This window comes from Bos indicus, chromosome 16, assembly GCF_029378745.1.
Source record: "Bos indicus isolate NIAB-ARS_2022 breed Sahiwal x Tharparkar chromosome 16, NIAB-ARS_B.indTharparkar_mat_pri_1.0, whole genome shotgun sequence".
Taxonomy (NCBI): Eukaryota; Metazoa; Chordata; class Mammalia; order Artiodactyla; family Bovidae; genus Bos; species Bos indicus.
This window is the reverse complement of record NC_091775.1, coordinates 52,458,792-52,473,235: the sequence shown is the minus strand read 5'-3', so window position 1 is coordinate 52,473,235 and position 14,444 is coordinate 52,458,792. Positions and strand designations below refer to the sequence as shown.

Below are 14,444 nucleotides of genomic sequence, written 5' to 3'. Positions count from 1 at the left end.
GTGTGTGGTTTCCCTTTCTGTCATGTTTTCCAAAATCAAATGACATCAGAACATTTTTGATCCTAGCTTCCTCTCAGTCGAATCTATAAAAGTTGACCTTTTTTTTTTTCCTGTAAGTTTTGGTGTTATTCAGAGATTTTTATGAAGTGATGAATACATAATTTTAAAATATTTATTCATTAATTTGGCTGCATCAAGTCTTAGTTGCAGCACATGAGGTCTTCGCTGGGGTGCACAAACTCTCTAGTTGTGGCTCTCAGCTCGGTAGTTGCAGCTTCTGGGCTCCAGAGTACTGCTGCTGCTGTTAAGTCACTTCAGTCGTGTCCGACTCTGTGCGACCCCAGAGACGGCAGCCCACCAGGCTCCCCCGTCCCTTGGATTCTCCAGGCAAGAACACTGGAGTGGGTTGCCGTTTCCTTCTCCAATGCAGGAAAGTGAAAAGTAAAAGTGAAGTCGCTCAGTCGTGTCTGACTCCTAGTGACCCCATGGACTGCAGCCTACCAGGCTCCTCCGTCCATGGGATTTTCCAGGCAAGAGTACTGGAGTGGGTTGCCATTTCCTTCTCCAAGAGTACTAGGGCTTCAATATTTGTGGCAGGCACTCAGGCTCTCTAGTTGTGGCATGTAGGTTTTGGAGTGCATGGATACATGCACTCCTATGAACACAACTACAACTCAGTAGTTGTGGCACAGCGGCTTTAGTTGCTTTGTGGCACATGGGATTTTCCCGGACCTGGGACTGAACCCGCATCTCCTGCATTGCAAGGCAGATTCTTAAGCACCAGACCACCAGAGAAGTCCCTGAAGTGATATATTAGTAATAAGGAAGAGTAGTGACTTTAAGGACCCCACATTTGAATTGCAGCTTAAAATTAGCACATTGGATTTGCAAACGAAAGGAAAGCAGTCAAGGAAATAATGTAGGCTAGATTTTCTCAACCTTGGTACTATTCATATTTGAGGCCAGATAATTCTTTGTTGTGGGGACTGTCTTATGCATTGTAGGATATTAGTAGTATCCCTGGCCTCTGCTCACTAAGTGGCAGTAAGCTTCATCCCTACCCACAATTGTGACAACCAAAAATGTCCCTTGGGGGACAAAATTGTCCCAGCTGAGAGCCGCTGATGTAGGTCTTCACAGTTACAAGATTTTTGAATGAAATAGAATAATGCATCCAAAGACTCTGGACTTTGTTAGATATTTAAAGCATTGTATTGTGTGTTATAGTTGTGATTTTTCTTTCATCACATTCCCTGGTGGCTCAGACGATAAAGCATCTGTCTACAATGCAGAAGACCTGGGTTCGATCCCTGGGTGGGGAAGATCTCCTGGAGAAGGAAATGGCAACCCACTCCAGTATTCTTGTCTGGAAAATCCCATGGACAGAGGAGCCCGGTAGGCTACAGTCCATGGGGTCGCAAAGAGTTGGACACAACCAAGTGACTTCATGTTCACTTACACTTTTCTTTCATCCCAGAAAATGTCTGTTTAAAAAATCTTCTACAAAGTTGTAGATGACGGGATCCATGAAGTGTTTTTGTTTTTACAGTTACCAGTGATTTTTCAGTCAGGTTAATAATATGTGTCGAAGTCCTAGAATCTTGGCTTAGAACAGCCATTGTTTTTCTTGAATAACTAATGAAACATTAAAGAAGAAAGACATACTTTGCAGTTTCCAACAAAGTCATATTTTATCAGAAATTTTCATTTCAGTCTTAGATACTGAATGTAGGTAATTACCTTCATTTTATTGAGCTTGGTGTACTTTCTTAGGCATCAATTTCAGTTGCTTGCATAATTCAAGTCAATAATTTCTTGGAGGCACACATCCATTATACATTGGGCACCATGGCTAGACTCTGTTTACAAAGATGAATCCAGTCTTAGACTTTTAAGAGTCCAGTAAATGAGTGGTTATAATACTGAGTGAAGAGGTTTGAGACAGACATTGTAGTAAAAGAGGTTTAGAAATACACAACTAAGAAACTAACGAATGCTTATGGGGTGGGGTGAGGTTGTCAAGAACAGCTGCAGAGCAGGAGGTTAACTTTGGATCTCACTAATCCTTGAAGGCCAATCAGGGAAGTACAGAAAGGTGTCCTCAGAAGGAGCAGGTATGCACAAGAGCGCTCATACTGCTGTGTGCAGGCAGAGCGCTAAGCAGTCATCACTAACTCATTAAATCCTCACCACAGCCTCTCATACGTGGTAGGCATTATGACCATTTACATGCAATAAAATGAAAGATTAGAGAGGAAGTAATTTAACTAAGGACTTACATCTGATAAGAAAAAAGGGAGGTACCCATGATTAGAACCTGGTATACTCTTTTGTTTTTTGTTTTGGCTGCACTGTGAGGCGTGTGGGATCTTATTTCCCCACCAGGGACAGAACCTGTGGAAGCGCAGGGTCCTAACCACTGGATCATCAGCGAAGTCCCTAAACTGGTGTACTGTTACGTGGGTAGATCATTGTTGTTATTTAATCACATAGTTAGATGTATCTGACTCTTTTGTGACCCTATGGGCTGTAGCCCACCAAGCTCCTCTGTCCATGGGATAGATCATTAGTGGGTGGGATACAGTGTGACAAGAGAGTGAGAATGAGCAACTAGGCAGTTAGTTTGGGGCCAAGTTGTAAAGGGTCCCCTCTCCCATGTTGAACAATATGGAGATGTCAGAGCTGGAAGATTTGGAGGGAGGTGGAGAGTCAGAATCCTAGAGTTAGCAGGACCTTTGAAGGGCTCATAACCCACTAGGGAAATTAAAGTTTAGAGAGGCAAAATGACGTACCTTGCCAGACTGAACAGTTGAGTATTTCCTTCCTGATTTTCTTATAAAACCAAAAAACCACAGACTTAATTCGGCAATTCAGGTTGTATCAGAAGTGGTGGAGTGTAAAATGGAATTAGGATCACATCAGACCATCTACTGAGCTAGTGGGGTTTTTGTTTTTAGTCTTGTTTAAACTTTCTGGTGGGCTCAGGACCCTTTTATTTTTTTTTAATTACTGAGCTTTTGTTTATTTTGTACTGTCTCTTGACATTTTGCCATATTAGAAATTTAAACTTTAATTTGAAATTTTATTGATTTCATTTGTCATAACTTTTTTCTTTCCTTTTAAATTTTAATAGTTTATTTGAGCAAAAATCTAACTGAATTGGGCACTGCCAAACTGGAAGTGGTTAGGAGTGCTCCATCAACAGGAGCTGGAGTGAAAGATTTTTATGGAGAAAAGCAAAGCAGAAAAATTATTTGATCAGTTATAGTTTTAGTATTTGCCTTATTTGGAAAAGCCTGACTGGCTGTTGGTTCTTGGTTATCCTTAGGTTTGATTTCCTAATCTTGAGGCGTTTGCAGGCTTAGGTTTGGTTTACTTATGTAAGGCTGTAAATTATTAGAGCCACCTCAGTCTAATGGTCTCCTTGCTTAATTAACACCCTCCCCCACTTTTGGCCCTCTTCTCATATAGGAGAGTTTAACCAAAAATTTGGTGTAAGCACCACTCTTGGTCACCATCAGGTTGTTGTTTTTGTCTGGGTGTGAAACTCATAGGTTATGAGTCTGGTCTGTGAAAGAATTGTTTTTGCTGTTCATCTTATTTGTATTGCTGATGACTACAAACATGAATTTAAGACCCTTGAGAGATTACAGCCCACCAGGGAGAGTATAATGATGACTGTCAGTTGGATAATACCAAGAGACTAGAATGCTCCTTAAGGCTCCCTGGGAACCAGTCAAGTTGGTATCTAATAAAGCAAAGAATGTACCCAAAGGGGCATTAACCTGTCTTAAGTCAAGTGGCTTCTTTGTTAATTTCCTGTGTTTCCTCCAGGATCAGAGGGATTGATCCAGGTATAGCAGGAGGTATTTGCTGTGGCATAAACTTATGGCTTGTTTTGCCAGTAATTGAAAGCAATTCTGTTATCCAAACCACCTTAGCAAGAAATTCTAGGGACTTTTGTTGTGCGACTATGGCCTTAGTGATAGATTTAGTGGCAATTGCCAGAGTTAAGGACATTGTGTTCCTGTGCTTTAAGGACCATTGTCTCCCTGTGCATAAAAAGCTAGTGGCGCAAAGACAAACCGAATAGTTTCATATTGGAGACAAAGATCTTCATCCATGATCTTGGGAGAGCCATCTACCTCAACTTCTCTGCTTCTGGGGAGGAAGCTCCATAGTCAGTTTTAATTTTAGCTCTCTAGCTGGGTGACATAACTATCTTTTAAAACAAAAAAGAGTGAGATGAGTGGCATCTCAGCAGATAGCTAGATTCTTATAACACTTCTGTATTCAAATTGTGATTATAAAGTTTTTATATGGAAAAGTGTGAACTATATGAAGAAAATGTGGCCTCACACAGACACATAATTGAAATAGGGAGGACCTCAGACACCCTCAAAAGGGCCTTGGAGATCCCCACAGGTCCTCACACCACATTTAGAGAACTGCTGCACTAAAAAGATAAGATTGTCTTGAAAATTTGGACTTGTGAAAAACTGAACCTAAAGGGATTATTAGCTGGTATGATGATATGTTCTGTTTAAGAAATTAGATCATTTTACCCTTTCACTTTATGGAAGCCCCAGAGACAGCAGGTACATTTTGAATTGCCCAGGCCTGATGGAAAATCTGCACTTGGCATCTTTTATCTTAAGCTTATATATTGACTGTATATAGAGAAAAAATTGTTAGTTGCGTGATAGAAGAGAAGAGAGATTGTTGGAAAGTTGTCGCTTGAGATTATGTCTGCTTTTAACAAATCAGCCTTCTTAACTGTTCTAACTGCCGAGTTTTTTAGTCACTTTCCTGGTTCCTTTAAAAAAAAATCCACTTAGGCCATACTTTTGTTTCTCAATTTGGTGAAATGCTTTTAATATTCCAGCTTAAAAAAAAACAGCATAGATGCGTATTTATCATAATCGAATGTTTACAAATACGTGTGTGTGTGTGTGACTGGATGTTTGTTACTCTTGTGTGTGAACAAATTTATCCCCGAGTCATCTTATAAATGGGCTTCCCAGGTGCCTCAATGGTAGAAGAATCTGCTTGCACTATAGGTGATGCAGGAGACTAGGGTTTGATACCTGGGTCAGAAAGATCCTCTGTAGGAGGACATGACAATCCACTCCAGTATTCTTGCTTGGAAAATTCCATGGACAGAGAAGCCTGGAAGACTACGGTTCATGGGATCGCAAAGAGTTGAACACACTGAGTGACTGAGCACATCTTATAAATAGACATATGCAGTATCTTGACATTTTCAGTGTTAAGAGTCAAATGCTCACTGTAGTTCTGTGTTTAAAATGGCTGTGAAAACAGTAACGGTTACTTATTTGACAACATAATTTGGTTTAAGAGAATCCTGGCATCCCATATTCTGTTTGCTTATCAAGAATTACTGTGTAACCAATCACTTGTATTTCTCCACTATGGAAAATTTCGATCAGATCCACTTCTTAGTTCTCTGAATAATTTTTCTTTCCGGGGAGGAGGGAGGGCTGTGTCACGTGACCTCCAAGACCTTAGTTCCTCGACCAAGGATAAACCCTGGGCCCACAGCAGTGAAAGTGCAGAATCCTAACCACTGGATCAGAAGGGAATTCCCCTTAGTAATCGTAATTTAAAAATCTTAAGCACATAACAAGAAATAATTCAGCCTTAATTGTCTTATGTGCTTAGGAAAAGTGTAACTAGATTTCTTTTAAATTGTAATTCTTTCAGGTTCTTTACCATTTAGAATTTTTAAGTGGTGTTGAAAATATAATACTGATCCGGTCAGGTAAATTTTTATTTGTAGTTTTTTTATCAAAGTGAAGTTGACTTACAATGTTGTGTTAGTTTCAGGTGTACAGCAATGTGATTCAGTTAAACATCAGTCAGTTCAGTAGCTCATTCGTGTCTGACTCTTTGTGACCCCATGGACTGCAGCATGTCTAGGTTTGTCATAGCTTTTCTTCCAAGGAGCAAGCATCTTTTAATTTCATGGCTGTAGTCACCATCTGCAGTGATTTTGGAACCCAAGAAAATAAAATCTCTGTTACCTTTTTTTTGTTTTTCAGATTCTTTCTCCTTAGGTATGCTCAGTTGCTCAGTCATGTCTGACTCGTTGTGATCCCATGGACTGGGGCCCACCAGTCTCCTCTGTGGGATTTCCCAGGCAAGAATACTGGAGTGAGTTTCTATTTCCTTCTCCAGGAGATCTTCCTTATTCAGGGATTGAACCTATGTCTCTTGTGTTTTCTGCATTACAAAGGGATATTTTACCCACAGAGCCATCATTGGAAGGCTTATAGGGTTATTACAAAATACTGGGGATAGTTCCCTGTGTTATATAGCAGTTGGTTATCGACTTTATATATAGTAGTGTGTATATATATTAATCCCAAACTCTTAATTTACCCTCCCTCCCACATTCTTTTTTATGGCTGAGTAACATCCCATTGTATACATACACCATATCTTATCCATTCATCTGTTGATGGACACTTAAGTTGCTTCCATATCTTGGCTTTTATAAATAATGCTTCAGTGAACATTAAGGTGCAGCATGAATCTTTTCAAATTATGGGGTTTTAAAAAATATTTATTTAGTTGGCTACATTGGGTCTTAGTTGTACACCAGAGCTTCACTGTGGCACATGGGCTTCTCTCATTGTGGCCTGTGGGCTTCTCTCTAGAAGAAGTCTAGCTGATACCCAGACTCTAGAGCACATGGGCTCTCTGGTTGTGGCAAGTGGGATCTTAGTTCCCCGACCAAGGATCGAACCCACATCCGCTGCATTGGAAGGTGGATTCCGAACCCTGGGATCACCAGGGAAGTCCCCAGGTGTGTTTTTTCCTAGATATATTCCCAGGAGAGGGATTGCAGAATCATATGGTAGCTCTGTTTTTTAGCTTTTTATGGAACCTCCCAGTGTTCTCTGTAGTGGCTGCACCAATTTAAATACATTTCCAACAGTGTAGGAGGGTTCCTTTTTCTCCACACCCTCTCCAGCATTTATTATTTGTAGACTTTTTGATGAAATATTCTGATCAGTGTGAAGTGATACCTCATTGTAGTTTTGATTTGCATTTCTCTAATAATTAGCGATGTTGGACATCTTTTTGTGTTTCTCTTGTGGCCCAGTAAATTTAAAGCCCACTTTCTTAAAGCTATTAGTTGATGCATCTTCATTACCAATACTTTAGACAATTTAGATTGGAAAGCTTCCTATTAACTATTCTTGGCTCTTAAGAAACAACTGAAATAACTATACAGGCTTCCCTGTATAGTGTGGCTCAGCAGTACAGAATCCCCCTGAATGCAGGAGCTGCAGGTTTGATCCCTGGGTCAGGAAGATCCCCTGGAGGAGTAAATGGCAACCCACTCCAGTATTCTTGCCTGGGAAATCCCATGGACTGAGGAGCCAGGTGGTCTACAGTCCAAGAGTCAGATACAACTGAGCAACTGAGCACAAAATACTATGCATTGTAAATTTTGATGAACTCTTGTGATTTTTCAGTTTTAACAAGATTCTGAAAATAAGAATTTTTAAAAGTTAAAATTGACACAAAAATTCTGAGCATTTGGTTTTTATTTCAGTTTATAGGGCTGAAAAGTATTTGGGAACCTGCTTTGATTCAAGATCTTGAAATCCACACTACATTTAACAGATTACACTGGAAATATACATTGCAGTTTTGGGTTAGCATAATAAAATCCAAACTCAAAAGTTATATTATCATTTCATAATTTATTTAAAAACCTTTCCTTCTTTTTAGTTATAACTCCAAATTGATCAGCAGATATTTCTGCCAGTTAAATTTTATATCTTGTTTCAGAATTGGTGTGATAGCAGGAAATTAAACAAAAATGTGATGACATTTCTATCATTGTTTTATGCCTTCAGATCATAATCATTGATTTCTCTGCATTTTTATAACATAAACTTAAACAGAACTCTGTTGGGACATTATTTTGGTACCCCAAAATTCTGCTTCTGGCCATATTTGTTTACATCTTTCCCTACTATTGCTAAGGAATTTTGGTGTATATAATGGTAGTATTGATAGTAAAGTGTTTTCCTTAATGGTGATTTTATGGTTCCTTGAAATTAAATTGATAAGTCATATACATATTTTATATTGTAGTCATCTGGTGGCCTTATGAATAATCTTGTATTGCTTGGAGTATGTAATACATGTAACAACCATTTTTTTTCCTTCTGTGCTAAAAACAGATTAATTTTGTTAACCCTTGATTTGAATGGGGCTTCCCAGGTAGCAGTAGTAGTAACGAATTCACCTGCCAGTGCAGGAGATGCAAGAGACTTGGGTTCAATCCTGGTCAGGAAGATTCCCTTGGAGAAGGGGATGGCAACCCACTCCAATAATCTTGCCTGGAAAATTTCATGGACAGAGGGGCCTGGCGGGCTACAGTCCATGGAGTTGCAAATAGTCGGATACAACTGAGCACGCATGGGTTAATTTGAATGAGAACAGTGTCCTATTTCGGAGAAGGCAATGGCACCCCACTCCAGTACTCTTGCCCTAAAATCCCATGGATGGAGGAGCCTGGTAGGCTGCAATCCATGGGGTCGCTAAGAGTCAGACACGACTGAGCGACTTCACTTTCACTTTTCACTTTCATGCACTGGAGAAGGAAATGGCAACCCACTCCAGTGTTCTTGCCTGGAGAATCCCAGGGATGGGGGAGCCTGGTGGGCTGCCGTCTATAGGGTTGCACAGAGTCGGACATGACTGAAGCGACTTAGCAGCAGCAGCAGTGTCCTATTTGGGCTTCCTAGTAGCTCAGCTGGTAAAGAATCCACCTGCAATGCAGGATACTCTGTTTCAGTTCCTGGGTTGGGAAGATCCCTTGGAGGAGGGACAGGCTACCCACTCCAGTCTTCTTGGGCTTCCCTGATGGCTCAGATGGTGAAGAATCTGCCTGCAATGCGGGAGACTCCCATTTGATTCCTGGGTCAGGAAGATCCCCTGGAGGAGGGCATGGCAACCCACTCGAATATTCTTGCCTGGAGAATCCTCATGGACAAAGGACCCTGGTGGGCTACAGTCCATGGGGTGTCAAAGAGTCAGACACGACTGAGTAAGCTCAGCACAGCACAGTGTCCTGTTCAGTTTGTTGACATTGTTGAGCTGCTCAGTTGTGTCCAACTCTTTGTGACCCCCTAGACTGCAGCATGCCAGGCTTCCCTGTCCTTCACTGTCTCCTTGAGTTTGCTCAAACTCGTGTCCATTGAGTTGATGATGTCATCCAACCATTTCATCTTATTCACTTGGTAATTGTAACACTACTTTTACTTTATAACTTAGAAAAAAATTATTTTTATTGATGGGAAAACTGAAGCCCAGTCATTTCTAGGAGGCCTGGTAGTGATGACTTGTGATTCTGTCTTGAGGCTTTTATCCATAGTAGTTTGTATTTTGTAACTCACATATCTCCTTTTGGCTGTTACTGGCATAGGTTTATTTCTTTATGTTTTAAACTGTAGAAAACTCTGATAACTTCATAAAATTTTTAATATTTTGCCTTATTATGTGAGAACTAAATAAAAATGCTGTGTAAGTTGTATTTTCTTAGTATATTCCACCCCCGGCCCCAACCTGAGGTATTAGAAAAGCAGTAGCAAGTTGGTCTCAGTTCTTGGAGTTGAACTTACTCATCTGACTGGTTTAGAGTTTGTTGTGGATGTGAGAGCTCTAGTCTAAGTGCAAATGACAAAAACTATTGAATTTTTCTTTTAGGGAGTGTGCCTAAGGTGGATTTACCACCTGTGCCCCACCCCCAACCCCCATCCTGAGTTGTTTGCTTAAAGGATTAAGTCTTCCACTATAAGGAGCTGAGAGTATGAAGCAAAATTTCAGAACCCTGTAAATAACAGAACCTGTATATAGCTTTTTATTTTTAGTGTATTTGGAAATGCTATAAAAGAACTTAAAGCCATAGCAGTCTTGCTCATGGAGTACTGAAATGATAATTTACTATTTCTCACATGGTTCTTGGGCATTATAAACATGTTATAATGTCTGTCTCTTATTCTGACCATGTTACCGTGTTGGTTATGTTTTCTTCTTGTCTTTCTTTTTTCCCAGAATTTATTTTTAGTTGGAGGGTAATTGCTTTACAGTTTGTGTTGGTTTCTACCATACATCAACATGCATCAGCCATAGGTACATGCACATCCCCTCCCTCCTGAGCGTCCCCCACCCCATCCCACCCCTCTAGGTTGTCACAGAGGAGCAGATGTGCGCTCCCTGTGTCATAAAGCACATTTCCACCGGCTATCTGATTTTACAGATGGCAGTGTATATGTTTCAGTGCTACTCGTTCAATTTGTCCCACCCTCTCCTTGTCCCTGTGTCTACAAGTCCATTCCCCATGTCTCTATTACTGCCCTGCAGATATGTTTATCAGTACTGTCTTTCTAGATTACGTATATATGCGTTAATATATGATATTTGTTTTTCACTTTCTGACTGACTTCACTCTGTATAATAGGCTGTAGGTTCATCCACCTTATTAGAACTGAGTCAGAGGAGTTCCTTTTAATGGCTGAGTAATATTCCGTTGTGTACATGTACCACAATTTCTTTATCCGTTCATCTGTTGATGGACATCTATGTTGCTTCCATGTCCTAGCTATTGTATATAGTGCTATGATGACTATTGGGGTACATGTGTCTTTTTCAATTATCATTTTCTCCGGGTATATATCCAGTACAGGAGTATTTGGATCATATGGTAGTTTTATTCCTAGTTTTTAAAGTAATCTCCATACTGTTCTCCATAGTGGCTATATCAATTTGCATTCCCACCAACAGTGCAGTAGGGTTCGCTTTTCTCCACACCCTCTCCAGCATTTATTGTTTGTAGATTTTTTGATGGTGGCCTCTGACCAGTAGAGTGATACCTCATTGTAGTTTTGGTTTGCATTTCTCTAATAATGAGAAATATTGAGCATCTTTTCATGTGCCTGTTTTTTGTTGGGGTTGTTTGTTTTTCTGGTATTGGGCTAGATGAGCTGTTTGTATATTCTGGAGGTTAATCCTTTGTCAGTTGTTTCATTTGCAATTATTTTCGCCCTTTCTGAGGTGAAATGTCTTTTCATTTTGTTTATTGTTTCGTTTGCTGTGTGAAAGCTTTTGAGTCTAATCAGGTCCATTTGTTTATTTTTGTTTTTATTTCCTTTACTCTAGGAGGTGGGTCAAAGGGGATATTGCTGTGATGTATGCCAAAGAGTATATTGCCTATGTTTTCCTCTAAGAGTTTTATACTTTCTGGCCATACATTTAAGTCCTTAATCCATTTTGAGTTTATTTTTATGTATGGTGCTCAGAAATGTTCTAGTTTCATTCTTTTGCATGTAGCTATCCAGTTTTCCCAGTACCACTTATTGAAGAAGCGATCTTTTCTCCATTGTATATTCATGCCTCCTTTGTCAAAGATAAGGTGGCCATAGGTGCGTGGATTTATCTCTGGGCTTTCTGTCTTGTTCCACTGGTCTATATTTCTGTTTTTGTGCCAGCACCATACTGTCTTGATGACTGTAGCTTTGTAGTATAGTTTGAAGTCAGGAAGGTTGATTCCTCCAGCTCCATTTTTCTTTCTCAAGATTGCTTTGACAAAACACAAATTGTCTTTTGTGTTTCCATACAAACTGAAATTTTTTGTTCTGTGAAAAATATCCACTAGTATTTTGATAGGGATTGAATTGGATCTGTAGATTGCTTTGGGTAGTATAGTCATTTTCACAGTATTGATTCTTTCAGTCCAAGAACATGGTATGTCTCTCCATCCATTTGTGTAATCTTTGATTTCTTTCATGAGTTTTATAGTTTTTTCCATACAGGTCTTTTGTCTCTTTAGGTAGGTTTATTCATAGATATTTTATTCTTTTTGTTGCAATGAAGATCTCCTTTTCTTTCAACTGTGATTGTCTTACACTTCAAGGTTTGCATTAAACTGAAGAGAAAAATTAAATTTCATTGACTCACATTTCCCACATTATTCACAGAGAAAAGAGCCTAACTGACAAGACTCTAGTGATTTGTATAATGTTTCTTTATTAATCCTTCAAAAATTTAAACCTGGGAAATTACTTTGAATGTCTGTTTTTTCCTAAAAGTTAATATCTATGAGGTGGTGGTAATAGTAGTAGTAACAATAATAGTAACAGCGTTGCCACTTCATTTATTTCTTGCCAGTCATATTCTGAACTCTAAACCTGTGTGTTTTTTTTGTTTCTTAACCTTGTGAGACAGGTACTATTATTATTATTCCCATTTTTACAGATGTAGAAACTAAGGCTTAGCAAGAGGTTAAGTGACTTGTCCAAGGATACATGCTGTATGTCTGAGTTAGGATTTAAATAGACATCTCTGAATCCAAAACTCATATATCCACTATTTTATTAACATTACCCTTAAGTCATATGTGTTTACTAGTCTTGTTTTATTTGGAAAAAATTGTTCAGATTTTGCACAGAACAAAGCATTTGTCTTTCGGTGGCCTGTGGTGGTAAAAGATTGTTACTTTTACTTCCACATTCTTAGGCCAGTGAGTGCTGTCTTCTGCCATCTCTGAAGTAAGAGTATGAAATAGATGTGGAGAAAGTAGGGTATCCAGAAAACCCAGACCTGAAATTTAGACCTTTTGATGATTGCCACTTGTTGACTGTAAGAAGTCTTATATGTGATTCTCTGTTGGTTTTTTCACTTGTTTGTTTTTTCCTTTGCCATCTGTAGCACTGATTCCAGCAGTAGTTCAAGTGATGACTCTCCAGCCCGATCGGTTCAATCTGCAGCAGTCCCAGCACCCACTTCCCAGTTGCTTTCGTCTCTGGACAAAGATGAGCCCCGTAAAAGTTTTGGGATCAAGGTTCAGAATCTTCCAGTGCGCTCTACAGGTAAAATTTTGTATTACTGTACTTTCCTCTCTGCTATTTTTGGGGAATGAGAGAGCAACTTATGTTTTCTACATTATATGGATTTTGTTTAAATCTGTCTCTCTCTTATTCTGACTGTGTTGGTAGTATTTTCTATTTGTCTTTCAGCTTTGACTCCTTTTTCTTTTTGTGGTTCATTGATATTTAATGTCATGTAATAAAAAGCAAGTGATTATAATTTATATAATTTCTAGGTTGTTACATATATAAGATTGCATGTTACTTGTACCTAATTATATATACATATATACACATTATTCATATTATATGCATTTACACACATGAAGATTGTATGGTGTGTGTTATATAAAGAAAGCATGGTTCATTTTGAATAAAAACGCTTTCTGGATTAAATATTTTTATATTAGGAAAAATTTGGTAGAATGAAATTATAGAAACACTATTTTGAGTTAGATTTACAGTGGTCTGGAGTCCTATGAAGTAACTTGGGCATAATAAAATTATGCTAGGAAACCCATTTCAATATGTTAACATTTTAAATGAAGAAAGTCATGAATAATGACTGTATGTAGTTAAAAGCTCTATTGTAATTTTTATTCCGATTTTTTTTGACATTTGGTTATAATGTATTTTTATTGCTATGTCAGGCATATATTGAGTATGTAAACAACTGTTAGTAGATGGTCAGACCAACAAAGACCTAACTAAGTATGTCTTGCTAAGTGCATTTCAGTGATTACTTATTTATTAAAATAGCCTGTGAAACCTACATACCAGGTTTATGAATAGAGACTAGTGAGATACAAATGTTGATGAACTTTTGATTTAATTACTTTGTAATTTAGAAATGGACATGGGTTAAAATTGGCTTGTCTTTCTGTACAGTTTTAATTTTTATAATGGAACTAATTAACACAAGACTTCCAGATAGTATAATTCATCTCTAAAAGGCGTTAAAGTTGTTTAGCATGTTATATGCCATTTCCCACAGTTTTATCATCAGCATGATGCATGGAAAACCAGAGATATGACTTTCTTTCTCAAGTCTTTAAAGTTTTCATACGCATATATATGTATGTTTGTGAAGTTTTTATCATGAAAATTTTAAACTCACCCACAGTAGAAGAAATATTCCCTTACACCATACCAGATTTAAAAATCATCAGTGTTTTGCCACACTTGCTTTAACTGTCTCCATCTTTCTTCTTTCCTGTTCTTGTTCCCGTTTTATCCTAAAGTGAATCCCTGGTGTTATATCATTTCACACTATCTTAAAAGATCTGTACATAAGAGTATTTTCCTGAGTAACCATGCTATATCATTCTAGCAGGTAACCAGTAATATCTTTTAAAACCCAGTTTATTTTCAGAATTGTTCAGTAATCTCTAAAATGCATCTTTAGAGTGGTTTAATTTGAAAAAGTAATGTTTTAATGCTAATTAGGTCAAAAGTCAGGTTAAAGACTCAGTAGCTTACATTTTGAGTTGTAACTGTATTAGAAAAATGAGCAACTTGTTTTTGTTTGATGGTTTA

The 14,444-nt window shown here is 38.5% G+C and overlaps 1 protein-coding gene across 3 annotated transcripts in view; it reads left to right on the top strand.

Annotated features, from left to right (window-relative positions):
• Nucleotides 1–14,444, top strand: part of SPEN (spen family transcriptional repressor) — a 92,584-nt gene that overhangs the window by 49,996 nt on the left and 28,144 nt on the right. For all 3 annotated transcript variants that reach the window (XM_019976131.2, XM_019976130.2, XM_070768439.1), the window contains one exon: nucleotides 12,751–12,911. In XM_019976131.2, the coding sequence (XP_019831690.2) occupies nucleotides 12,751–12,911 (161 nt within the window). The remainder of the gene's footprint in view (nucleotides 1–12,750; nucleotides 12,912–14,444) is intronic.